The 22,967-nt window shown below is 41.4% G+C and overlaps 1 protein-coding gene across 1 annotated transcript in view; it reads left to right on the top strand.

The window, feature by feature from the left end:
- Positions 1-2,462: 2,462 nt before the first annotated feature.
- Positions 2,463-22,967, top strand: part of LOC119186353 (advillin) — a 30,687-nt gene continuing 10,182 nt past the window's right edge. The window contains exons 1-18 of the mRNA XM_037435007.2: positions 2,463-2,599; positions 5,013-5,088; positions 5,192-5,266; positions 5,662-5,700; positions 5,801-5,866; positions 7,468-7,598; positions 9,562-9,664; positions 10,228-10,341; positions 10,710-10,811; positions 12,008-12,117; positions 13,684-13,762; positions 14,899-14,997; positions 15,792-15,945; positions 17,397-17,497; positions 18,845-18,982; positions 19,079-19,165; positions 19,508-19,579; positions 21,217-21,491. Coding sequence (XP_037290904.2) covers positions 5,017-5,088; positions 5,192-5,266; positions 5,662-5,700; positions 5,801-5,866; positions 7,468-7,598; positions 9,562-9,664; positions 10,228-10,341; positions 10,710-10,811; positions 12,008-12,117; positions 13,684-13,762; positions 14,899-14,997; positions 15,792-15,945; positions 17,397-17,497; positions 18,845-18,982; positions 19,079-19,165; positions 19,508-19,579; positions 21,217-21,491 — 1,817 coding nt within the window. The 5' untranslated portion in view covers positions 2,463-2,599; positions 5,013-5,016. The remainder of the gene's footprint in view (positions 2,600-5,012; positions 5,089-5,191; positions 5,267-5,661; positions 5,701-5,800; positions 5,867-7,467; positions 7,599-9,561; positions 9,665-10,227; positions 10,342-10,709; positions 10,812-12,007; positions 12,118-13,683; positions 13,763-14,898; positions 14,998-15,791; positions 15,946-17,396; positions 17,498-18,844; positions 18,983-19,078; positions 19,166-19,507; positions 19,580-21,216; positions 21,492-22,967) is intronic.

Below are 22,967 nucleotides of genomic sequence, written 5' to 3'. Positions count from 1 at the left end.
TTTTTGCAAGAACGCTTTACACTCAGCTATTGCTTGATTGATTCATATGTTGGGTCTAACGTCCCAAAACCACTATATGGTTATGAGAGACGCCGTAGGGCTCCGGAAATTTCCACTACCCGGGTTTTTTTTAAACGTGCACCCAAATCTGAGCATACGGTCTTACAGCATTTTCGCCTCCATCGAAAATGCAGCCGCCGCAACCGGGATTCGATCCCGCGACCTGCAAATAAGCAGCCGAGTACTTTAGCCACCAGACCAGCGCGGTGGGGCCACTCGGCTACTCAACTATTCGACCACGACACTACATACTTTTGTGGGAGAACGTTACCAATATCTGCAGCATGGCCCCACCACGGTGGTCTAGTGGCTAAGGTACTCGGATGCTGACTCGCAGGTCGCGGGATCAAATCCTGGCTGTGGCGGCTGCATTTCCGATGGAGGCGGAAATGTTGTAGGCCCGTGTACTCAGATTTGGGTGCACGTTAAAGAACCCCAGGTAGTCTAAATTTCCGGAGCCCTCCACTACGGCGTCTCTCATAATCATATGGTGGTTTTGGGACGTTAAACCACAAATCAATCAAATCATCAATATCTGCAGCATGGTGGTACCAAGCCGGATCTTCGAAATCGATCTGGAGCACCGTTCAGTGCCCGCTGTGGTAGCTCAAGAAACACCTGTTCTTGTAAGCAACACGACCCTCAGATACCACGTTTCCGCGTTTTCCACTGATTTTTATCCGTTTTAAAATGTACCACCTAACCAAGTTAATGACTACGTAACTGGAGGTACCTCTCTTTAACTCTCTGCAGGTACCTCTCTTTCACGGTGTCTAGTGTTTATAACCTTAGTCATCTCTTCAGTCGTGAGAACGCGCCGAAACCACGAACGGTCCACGGAAGTTATCCTCATCGATTTCCCCCTTCGAACAGAGATAAGCAAAGAGCGGAGTTCGCAGTCGAGAACGCCCAACTTTCGCAGCTTCCTGCTATACTGAAGCATTTTCTGTAGATACGCCCGGCAAGGCGGATCACACCGCTCAGCGAAAGACGTTAAGTGCATGTAGACACGAATTGAAGAATATGTATGAAGAAAAGGCAGAGAAAAGAAGAAAAAAATGGTGTCCAACAGAGTCACGGAAGCCGAGGCGCGGCTGAGCAAACGTTTGATTCTGCAGGAAAGCAGGCCCGGCAGACGGGACGAAAAAGAATAAAAAGGGCGAGTAAAACAAAGCCAAAAGGTGCTACGCACCGAAAACGTTAGAACTCCAGCAGTAGACATCCACGCTCACGTCACCCTCTCCTTCTCTCCCCCTGAAGTTGGTCTTTCTTTAGCGACCTGCTTCGCTCTGCAATTATGCGACCCCGCTACAGTCCACCGTGGTGCAGACGTGTCATCTGTCCTCTTTAAGAGGAACAGAAGACGAAGTATGATTCCCGCGGAATCGCTGCGAGCAACGAGAATTGGAACAGGAGACTGTCGGGCGTAGCACGGTTTGCCCCGCCTATAATAGTCTCACTAAGCACAACGTGTGCGCTCTTAACGACATACGCACTTGCGCTTAGTCGCATATTGTAGTACTCAAAGCCGGCTCGAACGGTACTTGGGTGGGTATTCAATAACTGGTGCATTTATCTGAATACGTGCTATGAAAAATAGGAAGAATGGACGACATAGCTACAAACATGGCTACGAGCGTGGCAACTTCGTCACATAAACTGCATGCTTCTGTTTTTTTTTCTTGTTTTCGTCGCCACGGGTTGCTAAAGTATACGTACAGCAACGGGATCTGCGACTACAGTCTCACCAAAATGCATTATCAGGGCGACCTCGTTCTCCGATTAAAATGTCATTCGCCTAAAGGTTTTGTCCCTCTGTGCCATTGTCGGACGAGAACTCGAAAGAAAAGGAAGCAAAGATAATGTAGAGGGGACACTAAGCGGGCGCGGTATGACGGCGGAAGACCCCGCGTTACGCAGTCTGGACAAAGCGAAACCAAGCGCACGTGTCGTCCAGTTCCGCATGTTTTGCACGCGAAAGAGAACGAAGTCGTGAACATATGAAAACCAAACTTGGCGGTTGAAGGAGATGCGTTAAAGGAGCGAGAATAAAGTGGGTGGCTTATGATTGCTCTTGTGCCCTGGAATTACGGTGAGAAGCGCATTGTGCGCGCTGACGGGCCGGGCCGGCGTCGGGAAGGGGAAAGAACGCGCCACACAAAAGCAGCAACGCCGTCGCGCGCACAACAGGTTTCTGTTTCGAGACGGCGGAGGAATACACACACTTCTTTCTCTTCGCTAGCAAAGTGGCGAGATAAAGACTATAGAAACAGAAAAACATGCAGCTTAGCGCTTCGACAACCGTAGAGAAGGACTTTAATTCCAGTTCACAGGTTGAAGACCGTTGGTGATGAATGATATTCGAGAGTGTTGGCAGGGCACTACTTTCTGTCAGGGAGCCTCTTCGAACGGTGGATGTTCTGCGGCGAAATGGAAACCAGCGGTGAGGTGTGATACGGCCGCGTTCGTTGTTTCTGCAGAGACTTTTGCTTTTCGTCTGTTTATCGGGAGTTAATCTTCGTAAGCAGCACCATAAAAGGTAAGTAATTTTTCTGCCTAGTTGCCAGTATGTCGCGCCTATCGGGAGGCGTCCAGGATTTCGAGATTCGCTCAGTTGTCGGCGGTCGCGCATTGGAACGGCACATCACTTCCCAGGCCTAGCGGCCGTCGTGCGCCCGCTTCTCTGTCGTCTGCTGCAGAAAGTGCGGCAGGTGTTGCCGTCTGGAGCGGCGCTACTTTTGTATATTTGTATCGCGTCCATCTCTTGAGCGTCCCGTGAAAAGGTAGTTCGCTGCTGTAACAGTGCTTGTCTATGCCATTGCAGTCGGTGATCGTTCGCGTAGAGTTAGAATCTCCTACTAGGCTGTTTCGCTTGTTGCGCGATCAGAACAGAAAAAAAGATCGTGAGATTGGAAGTTTCGTCGCCGCATCTCAAAATGGGTTTCGGTTCGGAAGAGTACGCATTTAGCACGCTGTTGGTTTGTGCTCTTGTACCCGATGGCTACTTCAGTCTCTCTTCATAACGAAACGAGGATGCGTGGTAGAATACAATGCCCATCGCAAGCGTGCGTAAAATTGATATATTTAACTACTGTACGGCCCGTAAGCTCTAGTTTCACATGCGTAAGTACGACCGCATGCACATGCGGGAAAGGTGGCGCGCCGACACAGGGTAGAAATCAAATAAAAGCTCTCGTTTGCGGGCCTCTCTGCATGCTCTTGAACAACTGTTCCCGCGGCGCCAGCCAGCCATGCGTGTCATCGCTGCCTGTGGCATCGCGCCGCTCTCCGCATCCGGTTCTCGCCCATTCTTCTTTCCCGGCCAGCTCGTGTTCTCTTTTGTTGTTATTTGTTTTCAAAACACAACCTTTCACTTGGACAGTTGGCCTCGGACATGCCACGGAACAGTCGGATTCGTCCAGACTATCGAGCGCGCACGATGCGCAGGCACTGAATTCGCGCACGCAAATCCAAGTTCACCTTCGAGGACCACAATGCGGACACCATGTAGCGTTCTTACCGCTCGCGCTCTCACCGATATCTGGCAAGCTAATTAAGTTATCGCTAATCAAATTACGATCGCGCCTGTGCCAGAAGCTTCAGCGGGAAAGTAGTTAAAAGTCAAACTGAAGCAGACGACATTTCGAAACACGTCTGTGGCTCCAAACCGTCGCTCCTTTGACTGCCCCATATAACAAATGTGGGCACGCGTCAATGCACGTCTCAAACGCCCACCGATAAAGAGCGTAACGTGCCGGGGCACAGTTAACTGCGATAAAAAACAAGAGGCGGAAGAGATTGCAGCGTGGTTCCAGGTAGACGCGTCTCGCTGCCAGGCAATCCTGCAGTCATCGCTTGCCCACAAGGCGCACGCAGTTGTTCTTCTCATTGATCCGTACATGAAGCAAACAAACAAAAAATGAAAACGCGTCGCTTGATTGTTTTGCGCGGTCCCCAGCGAGACGTTGTATCCGGTTGAAATCGGCAACGCGAAGCGGAAAAATGCGCGATTCGGGAGATTATCGCCAAGACGATCGGACGTGCGTGTTTTTGTCCGCTTTCCGCGCGGTAAAAGCGTCGACGTTTCGCCTGTGGCGCATTTAAAATTGGAGATCCGCGTTCCTCAGTCGGGCTTTTGTTTCTTTCCGATCGATTAATCATGCCTCATTATTTCCTCGGATGATCGAAAATGCACGGAACGGGGCGAAAAAGAGAACGGGAAGGAATGCGTGCGCTCTCGATTCTTCACCGTTTATTCGTGAATTCCGTTCGATGAAATTACTGAATTCATACAGCTCGCAAGTGAAGCAAGCTCGCGTCGTCTGCAATGAACAGCATTAGCCAGCTCGAGAGACTGGAGCTAACGTGAAAGCAGTGGTAAAAGCTTGAAGCACCGAAACACTTAATCCGTCGAAACTTTTTATTTATTTTCGAGAACGTTGTTGTAGGTGATTTGGCCATCATAGGTTTGTTATTTGAAGAGAAAATGAAGGTAAATGTTTAATATAGCAGCACATTCGGCCTGCTTGTAAGAGGCGAAATGAGTGGCATAAAGACAAGACCGGGACAGAAACAGAGTACCTGCACCATTCTTTATCCTTAATTGTGAAAGTTTAATTTTTGAATTTGTGCCAGAACGTCGGCAGCCGCATGTTACTGTGGTGTCGTGGTTCTTGTTCTTTAAACTTTAGCGACTGCATAAAATTTCCTTAAACTTGCTATATCAAAATTTTCGCTCTATTGGAACACAAAGTTAATAAAATTTACCTACAAAGACTTCACCATCTTTTTAAACACACAAAACATCTTACCGCAAGCATGGTGATCGTAACATTGTGAAATGGTAACTTAGTGACATGAAAGAAATCTTTCTTTCTTTTTTTTTCTTGTTAGATGTGAGAGGTGAAATATAAATGTTCGTTTCACCGACTTACTAATTTGTCTTTCCACAGCATCATGTCTTCTGTAGATCCAATGTTCAAGTCACTGCCCAAAAACAGCACATTCTTTACTATATGGCGAATCGAGGCAAGTTTCATTTCAATGACTTTTAAATTTTGCCCATAGCTGTCACGGCTCCTTAGTTAGCATGATTATTAAGTTTACCAAGTTTTCATTTTGCAACTTTCAGAAAATGCAACTTGTGCAGCTCCCCAAGGACAGTTATGGCTATTTCTTCAATGGAGATTCATACATTGTGGCAGCGGTAAGACTTAACATGTAAAATTCAGAAATTTTACTAACTTTTCACGAGTGTGATGTCATCAAAGCAGCAATAAAAATGCAATGATCAGTGCATAAAAATTCACAAAGAGGATAACTAAGTGCTTCCTTACCGCTTATATTTCTCAAGCACACTGAATAAATAATGGAATAAATTTGCATGTGTGTGATGACACACTGACTGTAGAAGAAACTGTAATCTCTCTTACTTTTCGCATTTCTCTAAAACGTGGCACTGATATGTCCAGCCTTTTGAGGAACAGGACAATTTTACTAATATAGATTTGCCTTCCATGTAGTGTAATTAACTAACTATACAGTATATAATTTTTATAATTGATCATTTTTAGTGACAACTATCAATTCTCTCACTTTTAGGCATCAGACAACACTGAGAAACCAAACTGCTACATGAAAGTAAGTGAATTTTAATTTATGTGTCATTCACAGTGCTGTGTAATTGAGCTTGGAATATGTAAGACAAACAGTGATGAACCTCTCCACTTTACTTGCGCAGAGCAAGAAAGCAGTCGGAAACCTCGACATTCACATTCACTTTTGGCTTGGAGCACAAACATCTCAGGTGAGCTTCTCCAGCGAATCATGTACATAATGCAAAGCATTTAACAAGTAACAGGTGCGACCACAGCTGTCATTTTTCTCTGCAGAAATGATGGTCAGCATAAAAGGCAGAAAGACTTTATGTATAAGCATTGGAAATCGATGCCCTCATACACTCAAACCTCAATATAATGAACACAGATATAACAAAATATTGGTTATAACGAAGTAAATAAAAATAGTCTTGTAATAGCTACAATGTTAGGAATAACCATTGTAATGAATTTTCGGATATCTCAAAGTTTTTCTTGTAAGAGGCAACTTTGCTATAATAGGTTTGAGCTTAATTCGATGTTTTGTTACAAAGAAAAATTACAAGTCACAAGGCTGTTTAAAACCGTAACTAAGTTTAAAAATACATGCTTGCCGCTACCTTTAAAAATACATGCTTGCCGCGGCTTTAAATTTCAGTTTATAGAAGGCACTATCTATAGATGACCTTCAAGCTTAGTGATAGATTTTGTCATGCACGAACTGTAGCTATGTAACAGAGGAAATGCACAAAAATCAACTAATAAATTGCACAGCTAGTGCTGATCAACCGAGAGCCTCAGAAGTGCAGAACAGAAAACTCGGAAGTAAGCAGGCTGCTTGGACACGTCGACAGGCTGATGAACCAAGGACGATTGAAAAACACTGAATAATTGAAGGTAGCATTTTATAAAGTAAGCATTAGGAATCAAGTTTATAAAATTTCTCGAAAATGTTTGAAGTATGTGGTGATGGCACATATGTAAGATGCCCCCCGCTTTGCCATGAAAAGCAAAAGCTTAAACATGCAGTCATTTTTTTTTCTTCTGATATTGCTGAACAGTACTGCTGTATTTTGTTGAAGCATGACACTGAAATAACTTTGTGTATTTTGAGGTATGGCTCAATTTTTAAACACTGATAAAAACGGTAAAAAACTTAACCCTATGCCTCCTGTGTATTTTAGGGTTTCTGTATGACCCATTTACTGTAAGACCCAACAACAGCATTCTGGCTAGTCTTATTTTATTCTTTGGTGCCTTTTCATTCATCGAAGGTAGATTTACCAATCTATTTCAAGTGTTAACTTTTTGCAATTCTTTTTAGCAAGCCAATTCATTTTTGTCATTATTTTTAACTGCTAAAAAAATAAACTCTTTTGTATACGTAATGCTCATTAGCTTTGTAATGGTGTTTAGTTTATTCTGGTGAAAAGTCAGCCTTCTGTCTCTTCAAGTTGTTCTAATGGGACAAATATAACAAAGAAAATGTCTATTTTGAGGTATTGAGAATTAAAAATAAAAACAATTTACTTAATTTTTGTTTAAAAAAGATGTACTGAAGAAATTAATAGAAACCGCTTTTTAGCTCCTTTTCTTATTTTTCTTGGTTCCCTGCCTTGTTTTCTCCTACCTTCTGTTCCTCTATAGGCAAAATACCATAGACAGCTATCAATCTAGCCCAACCATGTGGGGCCATTTGATCTGAGCCTCATTTTGCGGCTTTTTGTGATAGGTTACCACTGCCACCAACGCTCTTTTTCAGTTGCCCTCCTTAAGTCATTTTCTTTTTCTTTTTTTTTACAATTTTCAGGATGAAGCAGGTGTGGCAGCGTACAAGACTGTGGAGCTGGATAACTTCCTGGGTGGCTCCCCCGTACAGCATCGAGAAGTACAAGGCTTTGAGTCACAGAGATTCCTGTCCTACTTCCCCCGTGGAGTGAGGTGACGGCATTTTCTCACTTGGCTATGCTTCTTTATTTCTTACTGTACAAAAAAAGGAGGCTCAGTTAAGCACCGAATTAGCAAGTATGTGAGATCAGAAAAATTAATTATTTGTCTCGGAGAACTAAAAAAAAACTGGTTTCCAGTGTCGAATTTGGTATGCCAGGAGGGCAGCTCATTCATCATTCACCACAATAGCAGGTTCATTTCTGGGTTGTAATGACCATATTTCAATGGGGGCAGTAAGCAAGAGTATTCTTTTTTATAAGCCTACCTGTCACATTCTTCATTAGCCATTGCATAATGTTGCAGTGTTAACTTGACCAAATAATAAACTTTTTAAACAATCACATAGACAATTTGTTAAAGCTTTTACATAAGCCCGAAATATGCAATGCTCCTAGTGCTTAAAATAACTCTGGAAAAGTTTTCACATAAAGAGAGTGAAAGGTGATTAGACTTTGTTGTGAAACTAAAGCGTGCAGTTAATTAGAGAGTATACCTGAAAATGCCTGCCCATGCCATAAGAAAAAGAAAAGATGTATCACTTACTCTAGAAAGGTCGCATCTACCAAATGCAGGCCATCTGTGGGTAGAACTCTGCAGAGTGAATGCATAATTGCAAATGTCACAATATGGCTGCTCAACTTCACGCCAACTGGTTCTTTTGAATATCTGGAACTACGAGGGGTGTTAGAAAAGTAGCGAGACTGAATTTGCACTAGCCAAAGTTTTCAGTTTTTTCAAACCACAATGTTATCCCTTTCGAAGTAGTTTCTTGTGCAACAACTCCACATCGGTGGAGTTGTTGCTTCCAATCTTTGTAGTAGCACTGGAACCTTCAATTGGTATGGCTTTTTAACTAATCGGCCACAGTCTTTTGAATGTTGTCCACAGTTCCGAAATAATGTCCTTTTAAGACATGTTTCAGTTTTGGGAAAAGAAAAAAGTCACAAGGACTCAAATAAGGAGAAGAGGGGGTTGAGGAACAACATTATTGCATTTTGAGGTCAAAAATTCACTGATGGAAAGGGCTCTGTGACACAGTGCATTTAAAATTTTCTAGGCCTTCCAAAAACGACTTGTACCAGCGAAAAACTTGTGCTCTTGACAAACTATATTCTCCATACACTTGTTTCAACTTTTCAAAAGACATACTCGTGCATTCACAAGTTTAACATGAAGCTTTGTGTACAACTGCTTTAAATTCCAGTGTGCCATTATGTAACACACAACGAAAACACAACTTGACTTATGGCACTGTCATAACTACTGTGTGAACTGTATAGAGTTGAAACTCGGACTGAAGTAGTGTGAGGGATAAACAAACAGTTCTAGTACAGGCCGTAAGATATGTCGACACCAGATCGCGTGCAGTGTTGTCAGTCTCGTTACCTTTCTAACACACCTCGTACTGTTTATTAAGTAGCTTTGCGGCACATGACATCATAGATTTCATATGTGCAAGCCACTGTTCTGGCAATGTTTAGGAAGAACCATAGTTTTAAGGTGTTCTCCCAAATTTAAGTAAAATATGTGAAAATTGTCATTGTATTTTTCTTCTTTTTTTTTCTTGCACCCTCATCAGGGATCTTTCTAGAATAGTGCCACAATTTTTTTGCAATTGAGCATGCCTTGTTTATTGATTAATTTCAATTTTAAACTGTATTGTAGAAGGTGAAACATGGCCCAGCCATCCTGAGATGGAAAGAAATCTAATATATACAGAGCTCTCAAAACAAAAATTTCTTTGTGCTAACGGGAGAAATGTTTTATCAAGACATCACTGAGTAAATGCTCATTACTGAGCTTATTTGTTATCACTTCATTCTGATATCAAGTTCAGGAAAATAATTATGGCAATTTCCACAAGCTTTTGTAAGTCTTTTCTGAAATGCCAAGTATGATAAGTATATGACTTAGGTCACATTCTTGATAATTTTTCATTCAAAAATATGCCCAGAATCCAAAGTGGAGGGGTCGCGAGTGGTCTTGCACATGTTGAAGAGCAGACTATTGCACGCATGTACCACGTGAAAGGGAAACGCCGGCCCATTGTGAAAGAGGTAAGCAAACGTAACATGCACAGTTAGTACCATTGAAAAATACATGCATGGGTATAACAGGGTAGATATATCTGTAACAAAATGAAATGCTGATGAAAAGGTGCTTTATACTGTAAAGCGCAAGAAAACCCACACAGTAATTAGTCTCAGTCAATATTGTGATGCATGCTATCTGGGCCTCTCATATTACCATGCATCACCATTATCATTATATCCATTCTTATGTTTTTACATACCGATGCCTTTCCTTTCTTTGGCCAATACTTTCAGACGACAGGTTGCATGAGTGTAAGCACCGCAATATAGCATTCTGAACGATAAACGAGTGAGCAGAGAGTTTTTAAGAAGGAAAAAAAAAACAGATCACAATTATCTTGCGTGGTAAGATGCCATATGAAATTAAGAGCTTTTACGGTTCAACTCAAACAGGGTGTTGTATACAGAGCCTGAGGTGATGATTTTAAAAACTTCCATAGCAGCTGCCTCATAAGACTTGCTTACAGCACTCCATATGAAATACCAAACTTGCACTAATATTGAATCACTGTGTGATTTTATTGCAGTTGCCAGGTGTCAACTGGAATCATATGAACGACGGGGACGTATTTGTAATTGATGCTCGGACAATCATCTTTGTGTGGAATGGCCGCTTTGCAAACCATGTTGAGAAAATTCAGGTATGTCAGCTCATTGACACTGAATTTATGTAGTGCTTCAAGTTGAAAATTTTATAAGCAGTGATAAATTTGATGTTTACATAGCATTATTGTTTTCATTTGTAGCCTGACAAAAATTAAGAAAGTCCGTGACATTAGCATCACAGTGTCTAGCCAAAAGTACACGTCGATTGCTATTTTAACTATCATTATATTCATGAAGCAGTAATCCTTGTGGTTTAATAGTAGTAGTATACTGAAGTGACTCATTTGCCAGTGCGTAGGTAACAGGATGGCAAGTTTGGAATTAAAACTACTAGGCTAGCAGCTGTTGCACCGTCTAGCTTACTTGATACTCTGTGGAACTAACAGATTTTATTTTCCACTAGGGTGCAGTCACAGCACAGCAACTCAAATCTGAGCATGGTGAGGGCACCATTGTCATTGTTGAAGATGCACAGGAGAAGCTTCTTGGCTCACCCGAGAAAGAGGCAAGTCATCTCAACATCTGTGCAGTTTCAGGTCTGCAATATGTGTTTAGTACTTGTGCAAAATAGTAAAGATCTCTGCTTATCCCTAAAGGGGAACTCCAGCGATTTTTTTATATTCATCGATAAAACTCTCAAAATATGTTCTCTTGGGCATCCTGATAATATGTGCCGAATTATACAACTGTTAGCAATTTAGTTCTTTAGAAACCACATTTTAAAATTGGTAGCCAGTTCTCAATGCACGTTTGTAAATGTGGGCCACCCTGTATGTATTATGTCAACTCCGTATGTATGTATTTAGTCTTTCAACCCCGTCTCGCCCTGCAGACAGATGCAGCACACGCTTTCACATGCGAGGAGAGGCGAATGTGAGAACAGTTCAGTTTTGTCAGCTGCATAGCGGGTTGTTGACATCGGGTCTTATAGTAATATTGAGCAATGAGGAGATTGATACAGGGTAAGTCGGCTGCTTCACATTCCAGCGAGTTGAAATCAAAAGGCGTTGCTTCCGCATTTACACAGTAACTGCAATCATCACTGAACTCGTCACTGGCAAGTTCAAATGGGCTATCACAGCTTACCTCTACTTGGGATGACATCGCCAGTTTGCTTTTCATGTGATAAACAACTTGGCCAGCAATGATGGTGTGTAGTCGAAGTATCGTGACATCGTATACCTACACTGTTTCAGTTTTGACTGATCGCTTATTGCTTATTTAAAATGATTGACAAATCTCTTGACAAAATGAACCACCCTAGCTGATAAAGGGCTATTAATACTAGTATTTGAAAATGGCATAAGCTCAGTATAGTCAAAAGTGCGACAAAGGTCTCCCTTACATGGTACAACGTTCCCAATTAATATTACCTCAGCTTTTTGTTTTGATGCCGTTGTGGTGTTTTTCAATACTATATAGAAGAAAATATTTCTTTATGTAAAAGTATAGAGTATAGAGACCTCTACTCGTTTTATTGTCTATTATGCACGCCTATTAAGAGTTAATAGTATGATGCATCTCATGGCTTTGACTTAAGATGTTAAAGAAATGCATTTGAAAGTTTCTGGTGCATCGAGACTTTCGGCATGGTATGCTTTCACAACGCTGAAGCATCGTTGAGCCATTGTGCTATTCACATGTACATTGATAGCTGACGCCAGTAAAATTCTGCTGCAATTTTTTTTTCTTTGCATGCAGTACTTTAACCACCTGCTCCCACTGGAAGACAAGATGGTCAAGAGCCACCGAGAAGTGCTCAAGGATGAGGCTGCTGAGATCCAGCATCGCGGTGGTGTGAAGCTTTACAGGTAAGTCTACCTCTGTTGTTGTGGCGTTGGTCACATTAAAAGAAAAAAAAAAAACAGGGAGGGGTGCTTCAGCTCCCCTAACATTGTTGGGGAAGTGTTGACAAAAGTGTTGCCATCTTCATTTTTATTGGACCGGTAGCGAGTAGTGAGACAACATATTTTTGTGGCACATACCTGTTTATGATGATTCATGACTATATGACACTCCGTGATGAGACCTTAGGGCGCTTCACAGCTAAAAAGAAAACAGCCCTACATCGCGTTGATGCAGGCAATGAAAAATTTTTGGAACACGAGGTCTTGCTGGAGCCAATGTTTCCACAAGAAAAATTATCTTATTCGAGGCTGCAACTGTAGGTCACAACTTCTATGATCTTAATTTTTACGTACTTCAGTCAAACTTGTGTAAGAGATGGAAAAATAAAAGTTGTACTTCATTCACAAGTCTAACACTTTAGCCAATAGGTATGAGTGTTTCAAAGGGGCTCTTGAAGCCATCCTATATGGTAGATACACAACAAAACCAATAGGAAGTAAGTTGTTCTTTTAGAAATTTTTAACCATTCTTATCACCGTGAAATTTTTATTGTGAGGTGGCATTCGGTTTCGATAACTATAATCAACGAAAAACCTATCTTCCTTTGTATGCTTTTGTCGCGAGACTCCCAACACCGTGTGCCTCTCACAATGTTTTAACTGCATTCTCTTATTTTTAACTCGCCCAATTCGGCATGTCAGCCCCTCCTTTCCCTTTATTGCTGTTTGCAAACTTGCCCTTTTCCCTTTTGTTTGGGTTGCAAGAGAGGGTACGAAACATGCACGTGCTAAGGTAAGCAGTTGAAACCGGGAATCAAAGTCCGCTTGTTCAAACACTGGTTACATTGAGACTGTGTTCGAATGATTTTTAATCACTTCGAGATTCCATCCTCTTCCGAACTTCCAAATAATGCAGGGAAACACCTAAAATGCTGCCAAGTTCCACTTCTTACAGCTCAGCTCTTTCTGTGTGAGCCATGGAAAAAGACTTTGAGACATTTTAAAATGTTTATTATGCAAATACTTATAGCTTGACTTGGCCTGTTTATGTTGTTGATGTTAGTAGTTGAGACTTTGGTCTAATTCGTTATCCATGAATACTCCAAGGGTATAGCACAAAAATAGCCAACACAGAAAAGGGAGGCAGACAACAAACTGGTGTCAGTCTGTTGTCTGCTACCTTTTTCCATATACATCATTCTTGCGCTACACTCTCTGATTGTTCGTGTATGTTGTGCATAAATGAATAAATACACAAGCATACCAAAAACTATATAAAAAACATCATTACATTAGACGTCATATGTTTTTCAACATTCGTACAAGTGAATCATTCCTCCGGAGTAATGTCTTTTGGTGTGATCTCCTCTCATGAGGGCCTTTGGGAATATTTGCAATAAATTGGTAAAAAAAAAAAAACAATGGCAAAAAAGTAATCATGTTACTTCCTTTTTACGAACCTTATTGCACTATACACAACATTAAAGTTGTTTTTGCTCTACCATTTCTATCCTCACTCCAAACATCTAGGTGCTCAGATGAAGGTGGCACGCTGAGGGTTACAGAGGTGAAAGCAGGGCCACTTGAGCAGAGTGATCTTAACACTCAGGTAAGCTGTGGTAATAAAAATGATGTCAAGTTAAGCAACATTTCTAGCTACCGTATTTACATGAGTGTTGGTTGAAAAACTTGAAATCTAAATTTGGAGGGTCAACTAGCAATCTAAACAGAAACTATACTCCATCTCACCACTTGGTTCAGCACCATCAAAGCTACGGCGCGTAAGCAAGCCACGTGCATGCACAGCAACACGTAGTTCCAGATATAATTACCTTACACTTCGTATGGTTGACACATTTGCACTTGTTTTTACATTTAAAAAGAGATGTTTACTTTTCATCCAATTGTTGCTGCAATTCTTTAATTGTTGTATCAGTAACCACCGGTAACTCTGGTTGCAAATCAACATGCCCACACTGATGAAGACGCTATTGCCTGATTGTTCTGTAGCCCTCACAGCACTGGAGAGAACTTGTGAGATGAGACGAACACGGTACTGGGCACACGGTGGCACAGTTACATTACATTTGGGTTCCGACTTTAACTGTAACATATCAAATTTTCTCACATATGACCTGCACTCTTTATACCGATTCACAGAATTTTTTAAAAATCCCCTCGTATTGCCACAAAGCTAAGGAGGGGGGAGGTACCCTAGGGGGACCGGTACACCAGAAATTCGGATGAAAGGAGTGTATTAAAGAGAATGAATAGTGAAAATACGATATTTTCAAAGCCATCATCAGGTGCCTCCCCCATCCTTCCCCAAAAAAGATTTCTAGCTACGGGCCAGTCATTCATTTCTACGTGATATATTCCAGCACTACCTTTTAGTGAATGGGACAGAAATGTGTGTTACAGAATGGGCACTGACAACTATGGAGTCGGTCAACATGTAGCGAGTCCAGCGACCTTAATATCCTGTATGAAATGTGCTCACACTTTTTTTTTTCGTGATATTTGGTGGTAGTGGTTGGGGGAAAGGTTGACTTATGATCGTGTAGATACTTAGTTCAGCAATCAATATACACAAATAGCACTGCTATGTGTACAATTAATTCTATATCTAAAGCAATGGTACAGTATAAGTAGAACTCATATAGAGATGATACAGCGATTAATAAATATGCGTTGCAGGATTCAGTGATGGTGCTTTAACGAGCAATTTTTTTTTTTCTCTTGCAGGACTCTTACATTGTGGATAATGCGGAGGCTGGAATTTGGGTCTGGGTCGGCAAGAAAGCCAGCCACAAGGAGCGCACAGAAGCCATGCGAAATGCCCAGGTTCAGTTTCAATTTTATCTATGTAGTTCTCTCCTTTACATATAAATGGTGGTTCACCGCATGCGCAAGCTATTCCTGCGGTCTCAACATATGAATAATCTGAAGTGAGCGCTGGACTTCTTGACACATGGCACTGTGGAATAATCGGTAAATCACCTCTTTTCTCCAACACACCCAATAACATGGACACTTCTGTGCCAGTGTTATGAACCCTGTAAATCCACTATGTTACATGTGGAATATTGACCATTGACATCTTTTGCTGGGTGATATTCTGAACTTGATGCCGTGATTACAGATCTGAAATGGCATTAATCTCGCAGCTCTGAACCAGTGCTCGCGCACGCCAATTCACTTGCAGCTATAACTATTTCCGAATGTCAACTTCGCCGCTATGCAGAAATGTAATACAGCCAAGCATGCACAGAGTATTGCAGTGAAGCATGTTAGAAATAGAAAGGTGCCACTGTCACAGCACTTTTATTCATAATACACAAACATTCCGGCCATCTCAGTGTAATGCAAGCACTGAGACGCCTATCAGATGTGTTTCAGACCTTCAGAGCTATTTTGAATGCAGCTGTCAGCTTAAGGGCATCAAAGCAGTGTGAATTCAGTTTCTAGGAATGTCTCATTCTTTAAACCTTCCAGCCAAGTCTGAAAAATTGGACATCAACATAAATTCTCAAGACAGCCTTTAAAGATGTTGATGCGCAATTATGAATAAGCAGCAATCAGAAATAAATTGACAAGTGTTAATCAGAGTGCCACTAAGAATCATCCATGCCTTACAGGGATTCATTAAGAAGAAAGGCTACCCTCACTGCACGCAAGTCGCTCGTGTTGTCGAAGGTGGGGAACCTACTGAGTTCAAGTGCCTCTTCCGATCATGGAACGAAACCAATCACCTTGTTGGTGTTGGGAAAGCACACTCTGCGACAAAAATTGGTGAGTTTGTATTATAATTAAGACAGCCTGAACATTTTCTGTTGTGGTTATTAAAAAAATTATAGTGAAGGTCTACTTTCTGTTAGTGAAAAGCAATCCCTGTGAGAATTAACCAGCCTAACTCAATTACAATCTGCACAGAAATGATTTAATTACGTAAAAGCACAATGAAATTCACAATTTTACATTGTAATAATGGGTGTGGTGGCATGAGCAGCGCAGCAGTCTTATGAATGTTCTGCCTGAATGTCATTTTATTCAACAAATATTGCTGCACATGCACCTGAGTAGGCAAGGTCCTGCTTCAAAGTTGTCAATAGTATATCAGTACAACTCCTTCCACACATATTGTAAAATATGAAGGAACATTCCACAGTGGTGAAAGATATAATTGGACAAGATTTGCAGGGGGAGCCCTTGCTCAGTTGCAGACCAAAAGTCAAGATGTCGGCAAAAGAGCCGTTAAGAAGACTGTACACCTGTGTTTCTAATTAAACGCTTTATTGAAAATGCATGGATTTACTGTTTTTATTGACCCAGATGAAATCCCCAAGCGAAATTTCATGTGTTATTCTTTCAAAAGTACAGACTATTTGTGACAACTCAGAATGCAACCCGACTTGATGGCTGTGTCACAGGGGTACCTATGTAACATTTATAAAATCGGATAGCGAGCACTGCAACCAAAATTGACGTTTCACAAACATTAGGGCCTATTTGAAAAGCAGTTCGGACACCTGGCATGGCTCTGTGGTAGAATATTTGATTGCCATAAAAATGCTTGGATTTGATTTCTGCTGGGACCATAACACTTTTTTTTAGCATTTGTTGGTTCAATATTACCCATTACTGGGTATATATAAACTGTCAATCACCTGTGGCATATACCCGTCTGTGCTATACAGGTAGGTGCCAGAAAGGCTTTGACGGCATACACAACAAATTTGTTATATGATTCATGTCATGACCAGTGAGTCATATTTGTCAAATCATGTTACCCTCGGTTTAGGGGGTGGTCTCGAGAACATTAAGACGTGGGCAGATGGATAGACAGATAAGTAGATAAGAAACTCTAAAAGTGCCTGCAGTACACAAAGATATGCTTCGCATTTAAAATGATGTGAGAAGAGGAAAGATGCCTCCCCCTTACTCGGTCATTAGCATATGTTTCAAGTATCCTGGAAAGGGGAAGGGGGCGATTGCTCGGGATTTTAAAGAAGTTATGTCCAGCAATGACCATAGTCAAGCAAGAAGTCTCTTTGCAGAAACATACTTATTGGCACTATAAAAGTGCACATGAATTCAATAATCATGTCAATTTAATATGATTAGTCATGCAATGCAAGCTTTAACGCAGTGTGATATCCTGGTGACAACAAGGTATCGTATGTAAAGTTATGAACCTGGTGCGACATAGTACGACATAAGTATACTTGTCATTTCTTCTCTAGCAAAGACAGTGCAGACCAAGTTTGATGCTTCTGCACTACAAAGCAACCCAAGTCTAGCAGCTCAAATTCAAGTTGTGGATGACGGAACTGGCAAAAAAGAGGTAAGTAGAGCATTGGGTCTGTGCCACTTGGAGCTACAATTGACTTTATGCAAACGATCACATTTTTTGTTGGCACATCCCATACCAAATTCACCATGGTATCATTCAAAATGGCTTACATCAAATCGAATCCTGGTGTTCCAATTCATTATTCAAACTCGAAATGTCGAAATGCAAGTTATGCATATATCTGTAAGCACTTCAATTGTAATTACATCTGCTCCCTAAACTCGATAACTTTGTCTAGAATCATATCGTTATCTTGGTATCACAATAAATAACAAGTTGATGGTATCGTCACATAACAAAGCTAGCTGCAGACACTACTAAATCCCTTGGTTACATCACACGTCCCCTTTCCTTGTGTCCCTTATCCACACTAAAACTGGTTTATGAAACATTTATGATGCTTGAATATGCCTCAGCTATCTGAAGCACATCATCAAGCATACCTCATTGAGGTTTAAGAATGCATTAAGAATCGTGCGGCCAGATTAATCTGCTCTAGGTACACCGCAATGAAAGCATCAGTGCCATAAGTCATTTCTGGGACTCGAGTTATTATTCCTTCAGAGGATTGCAAGGCTGTGCTTCTTCCATCGGCTATTACTCCCCTCAACTTCACGGTAAACTCCTTCACCCCCTGAACCGTACATCTTGTCACCTTTTTAACTCTGCAGCATCTAGCGGTTGCATGGTTCCATGTCTTTTGTTAATTTTTTTGCCGACAGCATTTGCAGACAGGAACATTTTGCCACACATTGTTGTCACAGAGTGGAGCCCTATTGTGCCTAGGCAGTTGTTAACTGATCACCTCAAGCTGTAACATTCATTTTGACCTTACACTGTTTTTTCTTTCATCTTTTTTTAATGCCTCATTCGAATTGTACTTTTTTGTTTTGTATCTAAAAAAGTATAGCATTTCTCTGTGATCATATGTTTCAGTATTATGATCCGATATGTTTAATGTTCTAATTTCTATGTAACCACCCCCCCCCCCACCCCCTCGCCGTATATGTAATACTCATACAGGGGCTTTTAAGGAAAAAATAAAAATATTATGATGATGAAAGGATAATCCTGCAGTTGAAGGTGTTGCTGTCTTAGCTAGGGTCAGAGCAGTAGATGAGGAATTCGCTATTTGCCATTTGCTCATCTGCAACTCTTTGCCTTCTTTACTTGGTGCCCTTTGGGAAACAAGTCAGGGGCCTTTACACCACTGGAATTTTCACAAGATACAAAGGTTGGAAAAAATGCTGAAGACCAGCACGAAAAAAATAATAATAATGGTTACTGTTTGAATCACTCTTGTGTGTAATATAGCAGAAACAAAAATATTCTTTTAAGGTTTTCCGGGTCAAGAACTTGGAGCTGGTGCCTGTCGATGCGCGAGAGCATGGGAGGTTTTTCTCAAGCGGCTGCTACGTCATTGCTTACGTTTACGAGTCCGGAACAAAAGAGGAGTGTATCATCTACAGCTGGCTGGTGAGAAATACGACAGCATGTACCACTTAGAACACCACACCACATAGCCATGGAGCTGTTGTTACATGCGGAAACCTTTTTCTTTTTTTCACACAGGGGAAAAATTCAACCAATGATGAACATGTGACAGCAGAGGCCAAGGCTCTGGAACTGGATGACCGGTTTAACGGACAAGCTACGCTGGTACATGCTTTGCAAATACATCAGTGCTGCACAGTAAACTGGAAATCAGGAAGGAATGAATTTAATTTTAGCAGTCAAGATGGTATCGAAGTATACCAACAGGATAATTCACAACTGGGCTTCGGGTGGACAGCAAGTTCTGTGAAAGTAGATCTTGTTGATAACGGGGTGTACTTTGCACCGAAGTTGCCGTCCTGTTGTGATACACTACTGCTGAATAGTAACAAAAACACGTAATGTTAGCATTACGGGTTTTTGGTACTGATAACGTAAACTGTTTACGATTTCTTACCAGCAATTTTTCAATACAACCTTACTATGCTCGTCCCCTTCATCCCTCAGGTGAGACTTTGTCAAGGCCACGAAACCCCCCACTTCATGATGATATTTTCAGGGCAGATGATTGTCTTTGAGGTAAGCACAAAAGCCTGCTTGCTTTTATCACTGTTATTAGACATAGTGCTATATCTTGATGCCATCAAATTTATTCAAATGAAAGCCCAGCAGTTGTTTACTCCCTAATTTAATGAATGAGCACATAGTACAGATTACCATTTTTATTGGTATAAAATGGTGCCATGTTACCTGAAATGGTTGACTGATGGATACAATCGGGGACAAAAGTCGCTTCAGGACACAAGCCTAAAGGTAAAAGCGAGCTTCTGCACTGTCAATGCATAACCCTTCTAATAATATATATATCTGGGATTTTACATCCCAAAACCAAGATATGAGTATAAGAGATGCCGCAGTGGTGAGCTCCGAAAATTTCGATCATCTGGTGTTCTTTAAGTGCACTGACATCACACAGTACACGGGCCTCTACCATTTCGCCTTCATCGAAATGAGACCACCACGACCGGGACCGAACCCGCAACCTTCGGGTCAGCAGCCAAGCACCCTAGCCACTGTTCCACAGGGGCGGACTGCATAACCCTTCAAAGTTAATGAATAACTATGTAGGTTGAAACAACTATGATAGGCTGAGACAATTTCATTAAACCTACATTTTCAGCTTAGCTGAGAACTCAGCTTTATTGTAAATGTAGACATGTCCTGGGCACTTTTGTCCCCAGTGAGTGGTACATGGGAAAGATGCCCACGTAAGCAGCTATTATAGGAGTGGACAGTTACTGACGTGCAAATGAAAGCAACAGAGAAGTGACGTGCTCCGCAGTTGACAGTGCATTAGAAACTTTTCTTCGTATCCTTCACAGAAACTAAGAAAGCTGTTGGCTGAACCTACCAATTATAAGTTCAGCTGTGGCCGGATCATGCTCGTAAACAATGATGTGTCTCCTAAAGCTACCGTGCATGAGCATTGCCAGTCTACAAAGCAGTGTAAAATTATGCTACCATTGCACATACCTTATACTGCACTCTAGTGTGAAATTCTGTTAATGCTCTGCGCTCACTACTTTCCTGGCTAAAAACAGTACACCAAAATGTATGTGCCAATTATTCTAAGATGGACAAACAGCATTTAAAAAAGGGAATGTTTACAGCTATGGCTATTTGATAAACCTTGACAAAACACACTCAAACACAACCTCGTGACCCAGTTTGCGTAAAGAATTAACAGCGAGAGGAGTTACACAAGTTTTCTTTTCATTCACCGCTTTTGGTGACAATGTAGTCCACCTCTGCATGCTAGTGAATGCAAATACTTAAACTGTGAATTATTCATAAAATTAGTGGCCACTAATAGCAGAGAGGGGTTTAATTTTGTACCAACGTTGTTCAGTTCCCAGCCACTCCTTTCAGCTATGCTGCAGCACATGACATTTCCTCATTATGAATTCATAATCAGTTCAAACATCAAGATGGGACAGAAGAGAGCACAAAGAGCACTGTGCACTCAACACTTTTCCTTTTTGTCGCCTGCAATGATATGCACTGGTAATCATGTTGTACCAAACAACATGCCCAATCTTAGTCTTCATTCCTTCGCTCACATACTTGGCTGAGCCTCCACCTATTTCTACCAGATGAATGACCAAATAACGATTACACTAAGTGCATATATATTTTTTTCTTTCTCGACTCCCAAGGACGGTGATAGTAACCACTATAATGGGGGTGGTGTGCACAACGGCAACGGTGCCTCAGACTGGGCCGGCTACACCAACAGCATGTACCTTCTGCAAGTGCATGGAACCACAGAGCACAATACGAAGGCTGTACAAGTACCTTTTACAGCTGCCTCGCTTAACTCCGGTGATGTGTTCCTGCTTTTCTGTGGTTCTAACGTGTACCTGTGGGCAGGACGCAAGAGCACTGGTGATGAACGTGAAATGGCCAAAAAGATTGCAACGGGATCTGGAAGGCAAGTTGTCTACTCAATGCTCGAGATTTAAGCTTGGAGCACACTAAAAACATGGTAAAGGGTGCACTTGGACAAACTGGAATATGATCGTAATCATATTGGAGTAATCGAATGATGGAATCAAGCACTGTATGCCCACTTCTTCATGTGATCTTCATTTTGAGTGTATCGCTTCAGTGTGATGTCCTTCTCCAAGAATATCTAATAATCCAATCTTGAAAATCTTAACTGTTTAATGGCAGCATATGCACGCAAGAACCCGTTGCTCATTTTAAAAACGCGTTGTGAAAACAGTGTTTGAAAGAAAAGTTTGTTTGACAGAAATAAAATGGCCAGGTCATAAGCGGAAAATACTAGAGTAGAGCTTTAGCACATCTTGCAGGTAGGTTGGAAAAAATGGCAAGGTATGCAATGCACAAGGGTTTGAGTTGCTGCACGACATCGATGTACTTTTGCACTTTGTGGTAGGGCGCTCGACACAAAGATAAATATACAGTCGAACCCACATATAACAACACTCGAGTGCCACAAAAACTTCATTGTCATAACTGATAATTGCTGTAAACCATTTACACGAAAATGGCAAAATAGAAGTTCGCAAGGTGTTGTGAAAAAATCGTATCAGATAAGATTTCCCAACAGAAATCGGTGATAAGACTAACAAGGCTGCCGATTTTTCAGACATGCTTTGAATATCGGACGCTTTCACAGGGACACCACAAGCCTTATATAGCCAATGCATGAGCAAATGTGGACTTTTTGATGCTGAAACTTTTCCTAGTCTCAACTTTTTACGAAAGTTGTTTGTCCAAAACGCCGTAACGAAGTTTGAAAGTCAGCTTTGCCGCAATGCTATGACACAGTGCAGTAAAGCATACAGTAAACTGGAAAGCACGCTAGAAGATTGGGTTATGGACGGGTGTTCGGCAGCTTGAATTCATCGTTCTTTAGGATTTTGCGTTCTATTATCTTTCAGTATGGACACCCAACAGCCTGAATCAATTTTCATTCACGATAATGCGGCATGCGAGCATTGCAGCAAGCAAGTTATTTCAGCATAGAAAACTTGACAATGCAGCAGGTTCTCATTGCTATAAACGAGATATGTTAAAACCGTTATTGCTATAAGTGGATTCAACTGTATATGAAGTCGCCCAGCTCTGCTTGAATGCTCTTCACACAAGTGAGGTTTCTGGATAAATGTAGTTTCACTTCATACACACTCTGTTGCAAATTTGTGGCTTTAGATGATGTTCCTCTCATTGAAAAAATTGAAAAGTGTGCCATTCTTAGACTACCAATGAAATGTGCGATTAACTGTAGCTACTGAAACTACTCTTGCTACAGACCACGCTAGAACCAGTCGATCAAATTTGGTAACCCTAAAAGGGTAACCTGAAACACTTTTTTTAGGTAACTATGGAATGGATTCACTAAAAAGCTTATTGCCTCACGAATTCAACACCACAAAAATTT

This window comes from Rhipicephalus microplus, chromosome 1 (genome assembly GCF_043290135.1).
Source record: "Rhipicephalus microplus isolate Deutch F79 chromosome 1, USDA_Rmic, whole genome shotgun sequence".
NCBI lineage: Eukaryota > Metazoa > Arthropoda > Arachnida > Ixodida > Ixodidae > Rhipicephalus > Rhipicephalus microplus.
Note: the sequence above shows the minus strand (reverse complement) of the source record. Positions and strands in the feature narration are given on the sequence as shown.